Raw genomic sequence first — 19122 nt, 5'->3', positions numbered from 1 at the left:
AACACACAAATCCTTTATTTATTGAATCAAAGATACTGAAATTCCCCGAAATAGTGAATTTGCAAACAGCTAAAATTATAAACAAAGCAAACTATAACCTGCTACCCAAGAATATACAACAATTCTTCTCAAAAAAAGAGAAAAATAATCTTAGAGAGAAATGTAATTTAAAACATTTGTACGCACGTACAACACTTAAGACCTTCAGTATATCAGTATGTGGAATTAAATTATGGAATGGATTAAGCAAAGCAATCAAACAATGTACTAATATGATCAATTATTTATGCTCACATGTGGAAATAATAATAATAATATTAAATAAAATAATAATAATAAAAAAAGGTAAATAAAGCATAAAATAGTCTCTAATAAACTAATTAACTAAAAAACAGTATATCAAATATATACATCAGCAAATAACAAAAATATAGATCAAGAAAAAGGATCCTTAATATGTGCAGCAATTTTTCCCACTCACATCACCTCATTTTATATTTTTTTCTACAATTAACTATGCCAAAAAACACATAATAGACATAACTTTTTTTTTTTAATGGAAACAAAAACAACAGGGCGTCACACACAGCTAGTCCACAGTAAACAGGATCTCGAGCTCCACTAAAGAACAAAGAAAGAAATAATACACACTCATATTAATAGCAAAGAACGGCTGTTTCCACTCCGTTAACGTTACGTCGTTGACTAACGAAGTAACGTTAGCGACCTGGGCCTAAACAACACTGACAATAAAGTAATACGCTTTCGTTTCAAGCAGTTGGAAATATGTGGAATATCGTAGCATGTAACCTACACACATTCACAGCATCTAACAAAAGATAGCCTAAGTTAACTGTATTGAACTTTTTACTCACCGGCTTCACGCGGGAAACTTTCACATTCTGGAGTTGGGGTCCCCCGGAACACAAAACACAGATAAAAGACAATTCTACAATAGCACGGCGAAAAAATGACCGTCGTCGTGTGGGTTTTTTGACGAATAACACACTTTTCCACTTTTCTTCGCTCTGGCCTCACCTACCGCGTGCAGCCATTTCGAATTTTCTGGATACGTGACGTCAGATGCACGTCCCCATGCAAAGCATTCTGGGAGGCGGCGCTGGAAATAGCCTTTTTTTTACAGAATATAAAGTTTTACTGCTAGTCCTAATATCAAACAACTTCATTACAATCATACATAAATGATGATGGAAACACAAAGGCCGATCTTTACTGCGAATGTAGCAATAAATCAATAAATCTATACTTACATTCGTGTTCCAGCAAAGAAAGTCCAGAAATGATGCTCTTGGCTCATGCGCGTACACGCTAGTAGGCGCGTCCACGTCTGCGGGTGCAGACATTGGTCGGCTCAGCGCGCGTAGGCGGAGCCTATAACTCTAGGCGGCGCGCGCCGGTTTAGTTTGTCGCGTCCGCGTATGCGAATCAGACACGAGTCCGCTCAGGATCAGCTGTCTGACCGTACAAATTTCAGAGGCGGAGCTGTATCCTCTAGGCGGAGCCAAAACGAATGTGACAGTAACGCGGGTTGGGCGACTTGAAGGCGAATCCGTATAGGAGTCTTCTGCTGTGTGGGTAAACTCCACGGTGCGCACCACCCCTCTCTCCCCCCGTTGGCTCCAGACAGAGACGATTTTTGATGCAATATTTCTTTGTTGAGCACAAGGGGCACCCCGACGTGTCTTATTTGATTTCATTTCATTTAATTTTTATTTATCTCCTTCATTGATGTGCATCTTTGATCGATAGACAATTATACCTCAATTATTCAATTATACATTTACACACCAATGCCTGAGAAGGAGCAGGATGAAGAAAAATCTTATATTTTCTGCCCCCTTCAACATAATACGTAGTCTTACTTAATGATATCATACAAACCAACAATTACATCCAAATATAACGAAAACAAACAAAAAAACACAAGAATTGCAAAACTTCCTGATGTACAAACCGAACAAAAAAAACAAAAGAAGTAATATACACCTCACGGGATGATACAAAACAAATACAAAACCATGCAAAAAATAAGTAAAATAATAAATATAAAGCAAAAGGTAAACACTTATGGCTGTCCATATGATATTATTGTTCTGTCTTTATAAATGTTTTCATTTGGAATATATTTTTACAATGTTCTATGTCATTGTAAAGAGAATTCCATAGTTTAACCCCCACCACTGATATGCACATTTGTTTTAAAGTTGTCCTTGAATACTGATGTTGGAAATGACCTTTTCTTCTATGTTCTGTATTCTCAGAAGTGATGACAAACATTTTTTGTAAATTTGCTGGTAATGTTTTACTTTTACCCTTAAACATGACACATAATGTCTGTAACTTTACTAGCTCCTGTAATTTCAATAAACCCAAATTAATAAATATGTTAGAGTGTTCTAAGTAATCTACTTTATGAATAATCCTTATAGCTCTTTTCTGTAGTTGATACAGAGAAAGTTGCGGTGCACAAGCAATACAATTTGAAACGTCATTATACAACTAGATATGCTGAGGAGTATTCAAAATACTAGGGAGATGAGAGAGTGAACCAGGTTGCAAATTTTAAAACCAGTCTACTGAGGCAACAAGATTTCGTCAAGAAAGCAAGCGAAAAGAACGATTTAGCAGTCAAAGCTAGCTACATGGTGAGTGAGATGGTTGCTAGGACGGGAAAGCCATTCAAAGAAGGTGAATTAATTAAAAAGTGCATGTTAGATTTTTTTTAAGAAATCTTTTCTTGCGGCCCAGCCTCACCCAGTTTCTGCATCCAGTGGCCCCCAGGTAAATTGAGTTTGAGACCCCTGTTGTAAACAATGTGCAGATGTGAGGAGCTCCACAACCTGTGACGTCACGCTACTTCCGGTACAGGCAAGGCTTTTTTATCAGCGACCAAAAGTTGCGAACTTTATCGTCTATGTTCTCTACTAAATCCTTTCAGCAAAAATATGGCAATATCGCGAAATGATCAAGTATGACACATAGAATGGACCTGCTATTCCCGTTTAAATAAGAAAATCTCATTTCAGTAGGCCTTTTTAAAAGAAAAAACAGCTCTTATGCATTACGCTCTAACAATTTGTATGTTTTAACTGTTCCCCATGTACGGACTGAATTTGGCAAAAGAGGTTTTGGATTGCTGCCCCTCTGGCATGGAATGCATTGCAGACGAAACTGAAACTCTGAACTACTTCCATTTGGACATGAGGGACAGACAGCAAGAGACGTTTGCACAGTGCCTGTGTTTTTAAAAGGTGTAAATCTTTATTGTTTTACAGTTCTCTTTTATGCATTTTAAAATGTATGTCTTAACGTATTACTTTTCTGAAACTGCTCTGTGACATGTGCTGTTGACCTCTAGGCCAGGTCACCCTTGTGAAAGAGATCTTGATCTCAATGGGTTTTCTTATTTGGTTAAATAAAGGTTGTACTTGTACTTAAAAGCACGTACTCAAGGATGGCGCCAACTTGACCAAGCGGAGAATGACAAACAACTTATGTCGCGTTATTAAAACTGTAGTTTAACATTCTTTTTTCGCAGCCGTGTTTGTTATCCTGTCTCTGGCCCCCTGCCTGTGAGAGGCAATGATGAGAGATATAGCAGATTAGTCTCGCAGATTAGGCTAGCTTCTGTAGACAAAAGGGACTAACATTTATTGATAATTGGCCCTCTTTCTGGGGCAAACCAGGCTTGCTGATGAGAGACGGCCTTCACCCTAACCAGGCAGGCGCCATCATCCTGGCTAGGAACATAGATTTCTGTTTGAGTCACACTTGACTTACTACACTTGAGCAAGCCCGGTAACAGGCAATTACAGAGTCTGCTAGTCCGGGTGAGGAGCCAGTTAAACTAGAACTAGCCAGCGCCAGGCTGGAAAATCCCGGCACACATAGCAATTATCTTAGAATAATACACAGCTCACATAATGTTTTTTCTGCAGTGACTGTGTCAGAGGTGGACATGCATTCTACTGAGGTGGCAAATTATGATGCGTTCAGTGTATCGCAGCACCAAGCAAACAATCTGAAAATTGTCGGGTGTCGCACTAATATACAATGAAAACTTTAGCCTTACCCCTAACCTAAATAATAAATATCAATCGTTTGAGGTGCTTACTATGAGGTCACACCGCTGCCTCTCTACCTGGCTGTTATCTACCGCTGCCTCTCTACCTGGCTGTTATCTACCGCCAGGTGAATTATCAGAGTTCGTTGCTGATCTAGTGACGCACACCAACAATATAATCATAATGGGGGACTTAAATTGAGAATTCAGACCTTGAGACCTCTGAATTCGGGAGATGAGGGGCGGGGGATGGGGGGGGGTTGCGGGGGCGGGGTTGAGGTGCAGGCAGCATACCCCTTCCCCTTCGAGCTTTTCTGGATGAAATTAAATTATTTTTTCCAATCATTTTGGAACTTGCAAGCGTATTTCTTCTTCTTACTCGTCGTCGCCATGTATCTTCTTCGTTCTTCTGCTTCGTCTCCTTCTTGTTGTGTGTGCAGTTGTGCACTGAGCTCCAAAAGCCGTAGATGTTATTGTAGCGTCCCGGAAGAGTTAGTGCTGCAGGGGATTCTGGGTATTTGTTCTGTTGTGTTTATGTTGTGTTACGGTGCGGATGTTCTCTCGAAATGTGTTTGTCATTCTTGTTTGGTGTGGGTTCACAGTGTGGTGCATATTAGTAACAGTGTTAGTTATTTATACGGCTACCGTCAGTGTGACATGTATGGCTGTTGACCAAGTATGCCTTGCGTTATCATTAAACCAGTTAAAAGACCATACAAGGTGTCAGCATTTCTTGACATCTTCGAGTAAAGACCATTGTTATACCCGTCCAACGCTACAATATTATGTGACTGGGCCGGTACGCTGTTCATATGGCGGAAAAGTGGACGCCTGGACAGCATGCAGTTGTTAAGGGGTGAAGGTTTCAGGTGAGAGAGGACGTTAAAGGCAGTATCTTTAAGGTACGCACCCAAAATTGTTGTCCGGGTGGAAATCGCGAGAAATTCAGGAGAATGGTTGCCCCGGGAGTTTTTTGGGAGGGGCACTGAAATTCTGGAGTCTCTCTGGAATATCGGGAGGGTTGGCAAGTATGTCGGACCCTCCGTGCGTGGCGCTCCAGACTATAATTGATAGCTGTGGTCTTATACAAATAATAAATGAACCCACGCATCGCAGCGGTAATACGATAGACCTAGTGCTTGTCAGGGGTGTCACCACCTCCAAAATTATGATACTCCCATATACTAAAGTAATGTCTGATCATTATCTTATAAAATTTGAAGTTCTGACTCATTGTCAACAAGCTAATAATAATAATAACTGCGTTAGCAGCCGCAACATTAATGCTGCCACAACGATGACTCTTGCCAGACCTATGGGAGGGTAAGGATCGGCTAGTTGTGTGGACGGTGGGTTCCGGGCTGGATTGCTTATGTATGGATCTGTTTGTTTGAATATTAAGTTAAAGTTAAAGTGCCAATGATTGTCACACACACACTAGGTGTGGTGAAATTATCCTCTGCATTTGACCCATCCCCACAGGGGAACAGTGAGCAGCAGCGGTAGCCGTGCCCGGGAATCATTTGTTGATTTAACCCCCAATTCCAACCCTTGATGCTGAGGGCCAAGCAGTGAGGTAATGGGTCCCATTTTTATAGTCTTTGGTATGACTCGGCCGAGGTTTGATGTGTGTGTTTATGTAATTATTCCTCCATCCATCCATCCATCCATCCATTTCCTACCGCATGTCCCTCTCGGGGATGCAGGGGTGGCTGGAACCTATCCCAGCTGCATTTGGACGGAAAGCGGGGTACAAGTCTGGACAAGTCACCACCTCATCGCAGGGACAACACAAATAGACAGACAACATTCACTGTCACATTCATACACTAGGGCCAATAAACCTATCCCCTGGTGCATGTATTTGGAGGTGGGAAGAAGTCGAGAGTACCCGAAGGGAACCCACACAGTTGCAATCCCCACACACAAAGACCCCGAGCCCGGGGATTGAACCCAGGAACTTCTTATTGTGGGGTGGAAGGGGGGTGGGCGGGCTTGGGCTCGTGGGGGCCTGATTGCTTGTGGGGGGGAGTCCCGTCTTTCTGCCCGCCTTTGGTGTGGTCTTTCATCTTAACAGGACAAAAAAATATACAAACAAAAAAAATAATGCAAAACATGTAAACAATGCAACTGCCATGCAAATATGTTCTCATTGTTACTCCACAAATATATGTTCCCTCGCAGTCTCGAGAATGTCAGTATCCTAACTTTATAGGTTTTACTTCAGCTCTTCTGGACCTGATTCTTTAAAGTTGGCATAGATGGTGGTTCTGGAACATTTTTCTGCGATTGAATAGAATGGACTTTATTGTCATTATATTTGCATATAACGAGATTAAGGACTCCAATTTAAGGTGTGGTAGTGGGAACAAATATGGGGTAAAAATAAATTACACAACATGTAATAAAGAAAAAATTAACAATTGAAATAAACAGACTACTATCCAATAAAAATAATAAGCAATCCTGTACAATATACAAAACACTATAGAAATACAAAATACTGTACAATATACAGAACAAGACAAGAGTACCGGAGTAATAAATAACAATCAGTGTCGGACATATTGCACTCGAAGGGTAATATTGCACAGTAGGGTATTAGGGTAGGATATTGTATAGGGGTGAATTATTATTATAAGTTAGAGTTCAAGATGGTGACAGCTCTGGGAAAGAAGCTGTCTCTGAGCCTGTTTGTTCTGGCTCTGATGCACCTGTAGCGCCTGCCCGATGGTAGCAGGTCGAACAGGTGGAAGCCAGGGTGTGTGCTGTCCTTGGTAATGCTTTTTGCTCTGTTGAGGGAGTTGTGTAAATCCTTCAGGGAGGGGAGGGGGCAGCCGTTGATTTTTTGTGCAGACTTTATGACCCTCTGAATCGCCTGTTTGTCTGCTTCAGTGCAGCTGGCGTACCACACTGTTATGCAGTACGTCAGCAGGCTCTCGACAGCCGAGCGATAGAAGGTCACCATCAGCTGCCTCTCCAGTCTGTTCTTCCTCAGCACCCTCAGAAAGTGGAGTCTCCGCTGTGCCTTCCGGATGACCGCAGTTGTATTTTGGGTCCAGGAGAGGTCAGCAGATATGAGGGTGCTGGGGAACTTGAAGGAGCTGACTCTCTCCACCTCCTTGCCGTTGATGGAGAGGGGGGCGGGGTTTGCAGTGTTTTTCCTGAAGTCAAAGATGAGTTCCTTGGTTTTTGTTGTGTCATCGGCGAATTTAATTATGGTGTTCTCCGGGTGGGCTGGACTACAGTCATGGGTGTAGAGGGAATACAGCAAAGGGCTCAGCACACAGCCCTGTGAAGAGCCGATGCTGAGTGTGCGGGAGGAGGAGCGATGGGGGCCAAGTTTCACTGTCTGAGGTCGGTTGGTCAGGAAGTCCTTAATCCTAAGACAGGTGGGTGTGGGGCATACTTGCCAACCTTGAGACCTCCGATACCGAGAGGTGGGGGTTGGGGGGGGGGGGGGGGGGGCGTGGTTAAGAGGGGAATATATTTAAGCTAGAATTTACCAACTCAAGTATTTCATGTATATATATATATATATATATATATATATATCCATCCATCCATCCATCTTCTTCCGCTTATCCGAGGTCGGGTCGCGGGGGCAGCAGCTTAAGCAGGGAAGCCCAGAATTCCCTCTCCCCAGCCACTTCGTCCAGCTCCTCCCGGGGGATCCCGAGGCGTTCCCAGGCCAGCCGGGAGACATAGTCTTCCCAACGTGTCCTGGGTCTTCAGGCCACGGTCTATATATATATATATATATATATATATATATATATATATATATATATATATATATATATATATATGCAGGATGTCTGCAATGATGGTATTGAAGGCGGAGCTATAGTTGATGAAAAGCATGCAGATTGTACTTCTGCATGCTGATCTGCTGTAGATTGTACACACTTCTTTCATAAACTGCTTAGCTGTCTCACTGCAGCTCTGCTGCGGTGAAGCCTCCATTGGGATAAAGTGACGACGATTTCATCTGATGGTCCCATGTGATCCTTCCACTACATAAAAGTGAGGTGTGATGTGGCTTTTGATGACAGCTCCTGCTGCTCCTCGATCTGCAACCCAGACCTCCGTTTTCCTTAGCATATGAAAAGAAAACCCTCCCATATATTCTTGTTGACATATTTTCAAAATGCCCAAAAGCTTTCCCAACTCGGAGAGAAAACACAGACTTTGGTTAAGTGATTCCACGTTTTGGGATTAATGTAGGCATTGATTCAGATAATGGTACTCTATTTACTTTCAAAGTGACAATACAACTAGCAGAGGCGTTTGGAATTAATTTAACTAAATTACAGGAAATGCAACAACGATATGTTAAAACATAGTTGTTTTTGTCACTGCGTACACTAGTGATGCATCGGCGCACGCGTCGAGCTCATACAACGATACCCTGTGTCGGTGCGCGTACCGCTTTTAGAAAGTCACGTGACCGATCGTGAGCTGTTTTGGTCACGTGACCGATACGTGAACTGTGTCGCACTCCCGCCTCCTCTGTGCTCTGTGAGCAATGTTCCCTCTAAGGTGTGCGCCTGCGCAATTGCGCACTGCTCAAGCGTGTTCGCCAACACCGTTCAATTATTGTAACGTCTATCAAGATGCTTCGAGGACAGGAATTATATCGATCACTTTATTGAGCAAAACTGTTTATATTCGGCCATAACCACAACAAAAACATGAGTAAAAAACTTATATCTCGGAAAACTAGTCATTTTCTGCCGTACAAACCAGGCCAAAAACCAACTTGTCATCTGTCACCAACACGCATACCACTAAACCACTGGTGCGTTTATGGCCACACAAAAAGTCGGACAACTCAAACACCACACAAAGTTACACTATGACTCCTCAGTCATACGTGTGCTTATTCTACTGTCATTTATTATTAATGTTAATTTATTTATATTAATCATGGAATGCTGTTACTAGAGAAAGTTACAGGAATTCATCCTATGCTTACATTTCATTGTGCAACATGAGGATGTTTAAGGGGAACTAAATGTGATCTCTGAAAGGGGTACAAATGATTTCCAAAGCAGGACCCCCACCCAGACATATTGTACAATACTAATCCATAGCTTATGAAAAACAAGATTTCTTTTATTTTCATTACAAGTGGGCCAAATCACTAATATTACAAAATAATCTCATGAAAATGACTCCTGTCATTTGAGTGTTATTATAAAAGATTGGTTTGAGACAGATGTGCTGCTGGTATTGCCACGTGTGATATTGCTCACATGTGCTCCACTGAATGCTCCAGGGAGTTTTTGTGTTTGCTCACACACATGAACAATTAGAGGGAACATTGCCTGTGAGCGGGTCTTTTCTACAGCCGGAGAAATAATAACTAAGAGAAATCGTCTAAAATTGTATACGTTGGAAAAACTGTTTTTTTTAAAAATAAAAATGTGTAAAAAAATAAATTAAAAAAATTCCCTGTCCACAAGCATCCTCATTCACAACACGTTCTCTTAGTTTTCCATGTTATGATACATGTTCACATTATTTATTGACTGTATCTAAAAAAGATAAAAATATATTTTTATTTAAATGAAAATATGAAATAATCCTAAATGAAATACAATGACTTGGTTTATATTATTGTATATAAATCAGTGTCAGTTGAGTCGGTCCATAGGTTGCCTGTAGGGATTTTTAATGTCCAGCAGATGTCAATATTTAGTGACACAGTATCGACACAGTATCAATACAGTTTTGCAATGTGTCGAAATGCTTCATGACGCCTCATCAACCCATCACTAGCGTACACTCATTAGAAATGCTTTGATCACCAATGGAGAAGCCCTCGCACCCGTTTCAGCGGGGGGACTGCGTCTCAAACCAACCATTGGAGAACGTTTTGGCCCACCTACACAAGTTCTGCTGGTAACAAGGGGAGTTATAAAGCTACAAGTATAGCCATGATCTAGAACCAAGGACTACCTATAACAAATGTGCCATCTGGAGTGAAAAGTGACAGGGAGACAAAACTTTCCTTTAGGCCCCTGAAGGCCTCACTGGCCTCCTTAGTCCACTGAAAAAGAAAGCTGGTAGAGGTGAGAGCATGGAGAGGTGCAGCTACCTTACTGAAGTCCCGGATGAAACGTTGGTAAAATCCCACGAATCCCAAGAACCGCCTCAGTTCCGTCATGTAGTGGGGTGAGGCCACTCCCACACCGCCTCGATCTTCTTGGGGACCGCCTTGATGTGCCCCTTTTCAATGACAAACCCCAAAAATCCCACAGATAGTGCGTGGAACTCACATTTCTCCGCCTTGACAAATAGCCCGTTCTCCAGTAGGTGTTGAAGGACCTAGCGGACATGTCGCTGGTGCTCCTGCAGGTTCTGGTAAAACATTAGAATATCATCCAGGTGAACGACAACAAAACGGTCCAGCATGTCTCGCAAAACGTAATTGACCAAAGCCTGGAAGACAGCTGGGGTCCTGGGTAAGTCCTATATTCAAAAATATATATATATTATATTCAAAGTGTCCGAGATGAGTGTTCAAGACCGTCTTCCACTCATCACCCTCCTTAATGCGCACCAGGTGATAGCCATTGCGGAGATCAAGCTTACTGAAAATAGTGGCTGGAGCGAGGGGCTCGAAAGAGGTAGGAGAAACTTATTTTTGACGGTTATGCAGTTCAATTGACGGTAGTCGATGCACGGCCTCAAAGAACCGTCCTTCTTGCCAACAAAAAAGAAGCTTCGAGGGAGTGATGATTCCTGAGGCGAGGGATTCAGAGTTGTAGTCCCTCATGGCTTGTTTCTCAGGTAGAGACAGATTGTACAGCCGGCTGGAGGGGCGGACAGCGTTGGAAAGCAGATCAATGGCGCAGTTGTAGGGTCTATGCGGCGGGAGAGAAAGTGCACGTTCCTTGACGAAGACGGCTGCAAGGTCATGATAGGCCGCGGGAACATGGGAGAAATCAGTGGACGGTGAGATGGGTTTGGACCTGCTGGCCCGGGGAACTTCCGACCGTAGGCAGTGTGCGTGACAGGCCGTGCTCCAGGCAAGGACCTTGCCCGTGGTCCAAGATATATGGGGGTCGTGTTGGCGGAGCCATGAGCGCCTGAGGACAAGAGGGTCGACGGGAGGCTGATGGTCTCTGTGTTGTTCCCCAAGAGGATCAGATATAGGGGCTCAGTGCAATGTTTGATGGGTCCGAGGGGATGTCCGTCCAGAGTAAAGTCTCAAGTGGAATGAGGGTAATTCCCAGTTGGCGGGTAACCTTGTGGTCGATAAAGCTCTCGTCCGCTCCGGAATTCAGGTAGGCCTCCACGGTCAGCATTTTAGAGCTCCAGGACAGGGTTCGCCGGGAAGGGAATGCCCGGGTTCCTCTTAGACTGGGGAACAGAAGTGTGATTCACCAGGATCCCCCTTGCTGGCGAGCCTGGTCTTTTGGCCTCGTCGGACATCTTCTGATGGTGTGTCTGGCCAGCCCACAGTAGAAGCAGAGGTGCTACCTGAATCTCCTCTCCCTCTTCTCAGCCGCCAGGCGTGACCTGCCGAGCTGCATGGGTTCCACCGGCATGGACGGGGTTATAGGCCAACACACACCGCTGTGGTCGGCAGGTCGAAGCTTGGGTGTCGGAGGGGAGCTCGCAGAAGCCAATACTCTTTCTGCTGCTCGCTCAATGAGTCTCTGATCAAACATAAGAGCCAGGTCAATAAGGGCTCGGCACGAGGTAGGTTGGTCTCTGAGCAAGCCGTCCTTAATAGTCTCGCTCAGCCCTCTCCTGAAAGAGCTTTGGAGCGCCTTATCTCCCCACTCGCTGTCTGCCGCTAGGGTGCGGAACTCAAGGGTGTAGGCCGCAACCGAGCGGGAGCCATGTTGGATGGTGTGCAAACGTGCCGAAGGGTCCGCCTCGTCCACGGGGTGATCCAACAAAGCAAGCACGAAACTCAGCTCGAAAAGCAGTATAGTCGGTGCACAGCCCCAAAGTCTTGTCGACTGCTGCTGTGGCCCACTTAAGAGCCTGACCCGAAAGTAATGAAAAAAACACTATCTTGGCTCCATCGGAGGAATAGCGAGATGGTTGATGTTTAAAAATTAGTTCACATTGAACCAAAAACCAAAGTTCAAAATCTCCCTTGAAGGGTCTGGGGTTGGCGATCTTGGGTTCTAGGGCGTAGGAGGGGTTCCAGGCGGTGGGTTCTGCCGGCGCACCAGGATCTGGCCCAGGTGGTGAAGCAGGGCTTGGACTAATGGTGTCCAATCTTCTTAACAGGCTTGCGAAGGCGACTTCGAGCTTGTTCTCCAGGTTTGAGAAGCGCTCTTGAAAGAGGTTCCGCAGCCTCCGTAGCAGAACCTCCAGGTACTGTAACGCTGGAGTACAGCGTGCATGGCTAAAAGGTCGGGAGCGGTGGGGGGTCGGGAAAGGGGCGCGGACTGGGGTCTTCTTGTGCCATCTGTTTCTGACATGGCTAGAATGTACTGATACGTACGGTGGGGGAAGGAGACGGCACAGAAACAGAAGTAAAGCTCAACACGTATATATTGAGCTTGATGATGCGGTGGAGTGTGTATGCTACTATATGTGTGAAGCAGGACTATGTTAGACTTAGACTTCCTTTTTATTGTCATTCAAATTTGAACTCTACAGTACAGATAAGAATGACATTTTGTTGCATTAGCTCATGGTAGTGCAGGATAAAAAATCAATAAGGTGCAGATATAAATAAATAGATTACTGTACAGATAAACATATTGCACTTTTACATATGCATCCACGTTTATGGATGTATGTTATATTGTCTTTATATTCCAGCGAGTTAATCCATTTTTGGGGGGAATTGAGGGGATTATTATGATGCGTTCAAGAGTCTTACGGCCTGAGGGAAGAAGCTGTTACAGTACCTGGAGGTTCTGCTACGGAGGCTGCGGAACCTCTTTCTAGAGTCCAGCAGTGAAAACAGTCCTTGGTGGGGGTGGGAGGAGTCTCTGCAAATTTTCTGAGCCCTGGTCAGGCAGCAGCTTTTTGCGATCTCCTGGATAGGAGGAAGAGGAGTCCTGATGATCTTTTCCACCGTCCTCACCACTCTCTGCAGAGACTTCCAGTCTGAGGCACTGCAGGCTCCAGTCCAGATTTATTTATATATGCACCTTATTGCTTTTTTATCCTGCACTACCATGAGCTAATGTAACGAAATTTTGTTCTTATCTGTACTGTAAAGTTCAAATTTGAATGACAATAAAAAGGAAGTCTAAGTCTAAGATGCTGTTGGTCAGTAGGCTCTCTATAGTGCCTCTGTAGAATGTGGTGAGAATGGGGGGAGGGAGCTGTGCTTTTTTCATCCGACGCAAAAAGTGCATGCGCTGCTGAGCTATTTTTACAAGAGCGCCGGTGTGTAGGGACCAGGTCATATTGTCAGTTATCTGCACCCCCAGGAATTTGGTGCTGCTTACCATCTCCACCATGCCGTTGATGAAGAGTGGAGCGTGGCTTGATTGGTGCTTCCTGAAGTCGACGATGATCTCCTTTGTCTTGTCGACGTTCAGGACCACGTTGTTGGTTCTGCACCAGTCAACCAGATGTTTCACCTCCTCCCTGTAGTCCATGTAGTTGTTGTCACGGCTGAGGCCCACTACTGTTGTGTCGTCCGCATCCTTCACAATGTGGTTAGTAGTGGACCTGGCACAGCAGTCATGGGTCATCAACGTGAACAGCAGCGGACTCAGGACGCAGTCCTGGGGGAAGCCGGTGCTCAGGGAGATGGCACTGGAGGTGTTGTCGCCCACTTTCACAGACTGGGGTCTGTCTGTGAGGAAGTCAAGCAGCCAGTTGCATAGGGGGGTACTGAATCCAAGGGGGGCCAGTTTGCTCACCAAGTGCTGCGGGATGACGGTGTTGAACGCCGAGCTGAAGTCCAGAAACAACATTCGCACGTGTGTGTCCTTTCCTTCCAGATGTTCTAAGCTCAGGTGGAATGCAGAGGAGATGGCGTCCTCTGTGGAGCGGTTAGGGCGATAAGCAAACTGGTATGGGTCGAATGTGGGGGGAAGTCTGGAGACAATGCATTCCTTTACCAGCTTCTCGAAGCACTTCATTATGATGGGGGTGAGTGCTACGGGGCGATAATCATTGAGGGAGGAGATTGTGGGTTTTTTAGGCACTGGAATAATTGTGGCCGTCTTAAAACATGATGGTACCACAGCCTGGGTCAGCGAGGTGTTGAAGATGTCTGTGAGAACCCCAGCCAGCTGGTCTGCACATCCCTTAAGCACCTTGCCCGGAATGTCATCAGGTCCTGCTGCTTTCCGGGGGTTCACTCTCCTCAGGGTTTTCCGGACATCCGCTGTTTCCAGGTTGAGCGGCTGCTCATCAGGGCGAGGGATGGATTTCCTCGCCGGAGGGGTGTTAAGTGCCTCAAACCTTGCATAGTGGTTGTTTAGGTCATTAAGGAAGCTGATGCTGTTGTCACAGGGACGGGGGGCAGCTTTATAGTCCGTGATGACCTGTATGCCCTGCCACATTCTTCTAGTGTTCGTGGGGTTCTCGAAGAAGTCCTGCACTTTCTGACTGTGAGCACGCTTTGCAACCCTAATGGCACGGTTCAGGTTAGCTCTGGCTGTTTTAAGTGCTACCATTTCGCCAGATTTAAAAGCCTTCAGCATTGCATGTACCTCACTGTTCATCCAGGGTTTCTCGTTGGCCGGTGTGGGGATGTTCTTGATCACACTAACATCCTCCATGCACTTCTGAATGTATGCGGACACAGACTCTGCATACTCCTCCACACGTGTGATGACTGTCGGTGGCGGCTGCCTTGAACTTGTCCCAGTCTGTGCTTTCGAAGCAGTCTTGTAATGCTTCTATTGCTCCCTCTGGCCATGTCCTCACCTGCTTCACTGTAGCTTGCTTCCTGATCAGCAGGGGCTTGTATGCAGGAATTAGCATCACAGATAGATCCTCTTAGGAGCCGAGGTGGGGGCGGGGTGCAGCTTTAAATGTGTGTTTAATATTGTATAAATATAATATAATATTGTATAATATAATATGGAGAGAGGCGTCAGAGTCCGTGTCCAAGCGAAGGTCGAGGATCCAGGGAGGCAGTCAAAATCCAGGGGGGGGAGTCCAGGGAAGCGAGGCGCACAGCTCGAACCAAGGATGCGGAAGGAATACTGCGGGATGCCAAAAGACAAATGAGCATGAGGGCAGAAGGAACACGGAGAGCACGTATACAGGGAGAGGAGCAAGACGTGACAGCTTACTGTGAACAGAGAACTATGTTCTAGCACTGGATTTCAGGACACGCTGGCTGTTATGGCGTGGAGTGTCATCAAGTGCAGGTGTGTTGATTACTGACTGCACACAGCCGCACCCTTGCGCGGCTGTGGCAGAAGCGGTGCTCTCAGCGTCGCGTGCTGGGGAATGAACGGTGGCATGCGCACACGCCGAAACATTATATTTGCAATGTTTTTGTGGATTAGCCGGATTTGTAAAGGACTGCAAGTGTCTTTTTCCGTTCAACTTGTAGTGCTGAGTCTGCGTAGTCACCACAGCAAGGTTTTACCTCTTCTCGAAGCCAACAGAGAAAGGATGTTTCCTGCTGTGTGGCCCATGAGATCTGTATTCCCTCATTTATTTAAGTTCCTGTCTCAGATTCAAGTTTTGTCAATAATCAACGTTTATTTATGTAGAAGGAATGCAATATCAAACATCATCGATAAAATCATTTAATAAAAAAGGAAAATTAAAAAGGGCATAAATAAATAGAAATGGGGAAATATATTCTGAATTTCTATTTAATTAGAGTAGATTGTTTCCTTCACATTAATGCAGCATTTACCATGGCACTTATCAGACATGGGATATATGGCCAGACTACAAACACAGCATAAGATATTCCAACAAACATCCAAGTTTAGGAGTCATACATCAATAGTGACAGCCACCTGTTTAGCTATGTTGTATATATGTAGTGAATACTTTGATGACCTGAGCACATAGTAAAGTGTTTGCCAAGGTTCCAACCATATTGTAGTCTGTCTGTGACGTTGTTGTGTCCATAAAACCCATATTGTCAGTTATTGCGAGCCGTGTTGTCAAATGTTTCAACATATTGCTTGTATATCCTCCTCCTGTTGAAATAGCAACTTTGCAATGATTACAAGTAATGCTGTTGCAATATTTTCTTCTAAAACTTTGGAGTTTTTCCGCGGCCAGGGCGTCATGTTGCTGTCAGACCTCACTGCGCATGTTGTGTAATGTGTCATTTCCACACAAAGGAATCATTAATGGAATCGTTTGAAAAAATGGTAAGCGATTCCAAGGAATTGATCAATTGGGAACCAGTTTTCGATTCTCATCTCTAGCGGTCGAGCAGTCGACTTTAATGATGATGAATAGTTCAAATCTTGAAAAATAATTCTTCTTAAGAGTGTATTAATCAGCGCCATCCAATTTTAAAATGTTTTAATCATATCTGGCTTGTATATTTGCTTCTAAATCTTTCAAAATACACCCACATTTGCATTGATGCAGGTAAATAAACAGTAGCCTAATGGTACTCTGTGTCACGTGATTGCAACCCAGCAATAGTATAAAATACTGAATCTGAAAACACAAGAATCTAAATAAAATATGCACAAATGGAGAAAAAACATTTCAACAATTATTTATTTCTACCATTTCGCATTCTACTACAGAAAATTAGATTAAACTGACCAGAGCTCCTTTGCTGCTTACTCCACGTTACTTCCATTTTTTGTTCAAAACACAATCAGCGAAGAACTGAGTTGTTAATGATGAATACATTGATTAAAATGTGTATCCCTGTAGTGGCAAACATTGCTCATATGGCAACAACACTTGCAGTTATTGTCTCCATCCGCTTGCTAAAGCAGGGACAACTTTGGTCTAAGGACAAACTGGTCTTGGCATGTACATTTTTAACTCTTTCTTGTACTACTGAAGACTTTGTAATTTTTTGTATGCCATTATTCTTTTTTTATTAACATATGAAACATTGACGAAAATAAATTGATTGACCATATTTTGTTATATGAATTGCCGTTGGTGGCTTCAGTGGCGGTCAGTGTAAAGAATAACTTGATTATCAGGGAACATGTAAGTCAGGGGTGAACAACCTTTTCCACTGAGGGACACAAACTAGAATATCAGAGGATGCAGGTGCCATTTCGATGTCTTTAACTTTGTTAACAGGCTAGAACCAATCCAACAATCACATATACAATACTCACTAAATGTCAGGATACAGCTTAAATATACTGGAACATCCATCCATCTATTTTCTACCACTTGTTCCTTTACCTTCTGAATGCTGTTTATTACTTGCTGTTCTTTAACAAAAAATTTTAATAGCGAAATTCGCAGCAGTTGTGTGATCATTAGATGCCCTGTTCTCAGTCCTCTTCGTCATGCTGTTTTTTGTTATATTGACACATAACAATTGATCGACATAACCTCGCCATTCCCAGCCTTCAAAAGGATGTTCTCAGGGGGAAATTAACAATGAGCTGAGAGGGCCACAGAGTGCCATCAGCTGGTTGCAACAGAGGGACTGGGTTAAGGTTTATGTTCCACATAAAGGCATACATTGTATGAATATGTACTGGTCCATTCAAGGATCACACAACGTTGTGAATTTTTTAAGTTGTGCAAAAAGTACTAAAACCTTGTATTGTTGGACTTGTGCATTCAGAAGTTTAGAGAATGTCAGATTAAGCTTTTACTTTTACCTGAGAAAGTTAAAAGTGCATTTTAGGGTCATGCTGAAATTTCACATGAAAGCACAATACCCTTTGTGAGTTGTGTATAATTAAGAAAAAAACTGCCTGCACTTCATTCAGCGTTGTGTTTTGAGTGTAAAAAGTATATTAGAGTCAACATGTTTGCTCCTTCTATTCTATTTTTAATGTATTTTTTTGTTCGGTTTTATTAACTGTATTTTTTTTGGAAGAAAACAATAAAGCTACAGGCCCCTATTGTAAGTGGACATGTACATGATCATTGCATCTTATCTGGTATACTGACAGGACTGGCATGGAGCTGTTTCATCTTCTCCTGGTTAATTTGGTGGGGTTGTACCTAAAATACACAAACAGATAACAGTTGATGAGCTTTTAACATTCCTCAATGTCATTAGAGGCATTTGAACAAACAAAAAGCAGCCCAAATGAAGTGACGTAAACGACGGCCTAGCGTGTTTGAACAGCTTAAATGGGAATTGCACTTTTTCTTTTGGAATTTTGCCTATCGTTTACAATCATTATGAAAGCCAAGAAGACCAATGTATTTTTTCAATGCATTCTAACTCGTAAATAGACGGAAATAAAATTCTGCTTACAAGTCTGGTCCAAAAACCACCAACAATACTCCATTTACATTTCGTGATCTGAATATTAATCAATTATTAGCTATATTGTTATTATGAGCTGCACCACAGACAAACAATTTTTAGCGGCACCGTGATCACAGACAGCTAACAAGCTTGTGCTGCTATAGTGACGTCATCAGCTGCTGAGCTGCTTTCTCGCCTCCGAGAATGTGAAAGTTTATTTTACATCACAAATATTGTCTCTCATCTTGATAGTGGAAGGAGGACGACATAATCCGACAAGTTGGTCAACTTTGGCATACAATTTAAACCCGGTAAAAGGCAACAAAGATACAAATGACGCTTGATTACACCACCCTTTTTACTTCGCAAGGATTATGAGTCATTCTTCATCCAAACAGGAATATATCAACATTTCATCAGTCGCCATCTGGTGACAGCAGACATTGTACAATAAGTGATATTTATACGTGTTTGTTGACTCTCATGAAGTCTGCAGTGAGTGTGTTGTCGAAGGAAAAAGCAAATGTGATGCATTTGTGAAATTGATGCGCTACCGTATGCTTAAAGGCCTACTGAAACCCACTACTACCAACCACGCAGTCTGATAGTTTATATATCAATGATGAAATCTTAACATTGCAACACATATCAATACGGCCGAGTTAACTTATAAAGTGCAATTTTAAAATTCCCGCCACACTTCCGG

General features: G+C 43.5%; 1 protein-coding gene across 1 annotated transcript in view; it reads right to left on the bottom strand.

Moving 5' to 3' along the window:
• Positions 1–15724: 15724 nt before the first annotated feature.
• The window catches only part of LOC133635733 (nibrin-like), a 56436-nt gene continuing 53038 nt past the window's right edge, over positions 15725–19122 (bottom strand). Inside the window, exon 16 of the mRNA XM_062028982.1 lies at positions 15725–18163. Coding sequence (XP_061884966.1) covers positions 18130–18163 — 34 coding nt within the window. The 3' untranslated portion in view covers positions 15725–18129. The remainder of the gene's footprint in view (positions 18164–19122) is intronic.

Source organism: Entelurus aequoreus, linkage group LG20 (genome assembly GCF_033978785.1).
Source record: "Entelurus aequoreus isolate RoL-2023_Sb linkage group LG20, RoL_Eaeq_v1.1, whole genome shotgun sequence".
In the NCBI taxonomy this organism is placed as follows: domain Eukaryota; kingdom Metazoa; phylum Chordata; class Actinopteri; order Syngnathiformes; family Syngnathidae; genus Entelurus; species Entelurus aequoreus.
The sequence above is the reverse complement of the archived record's forward strand: the minus strand, read 5'-3'. Positions and strand labels throughout refer to the sequence as shown.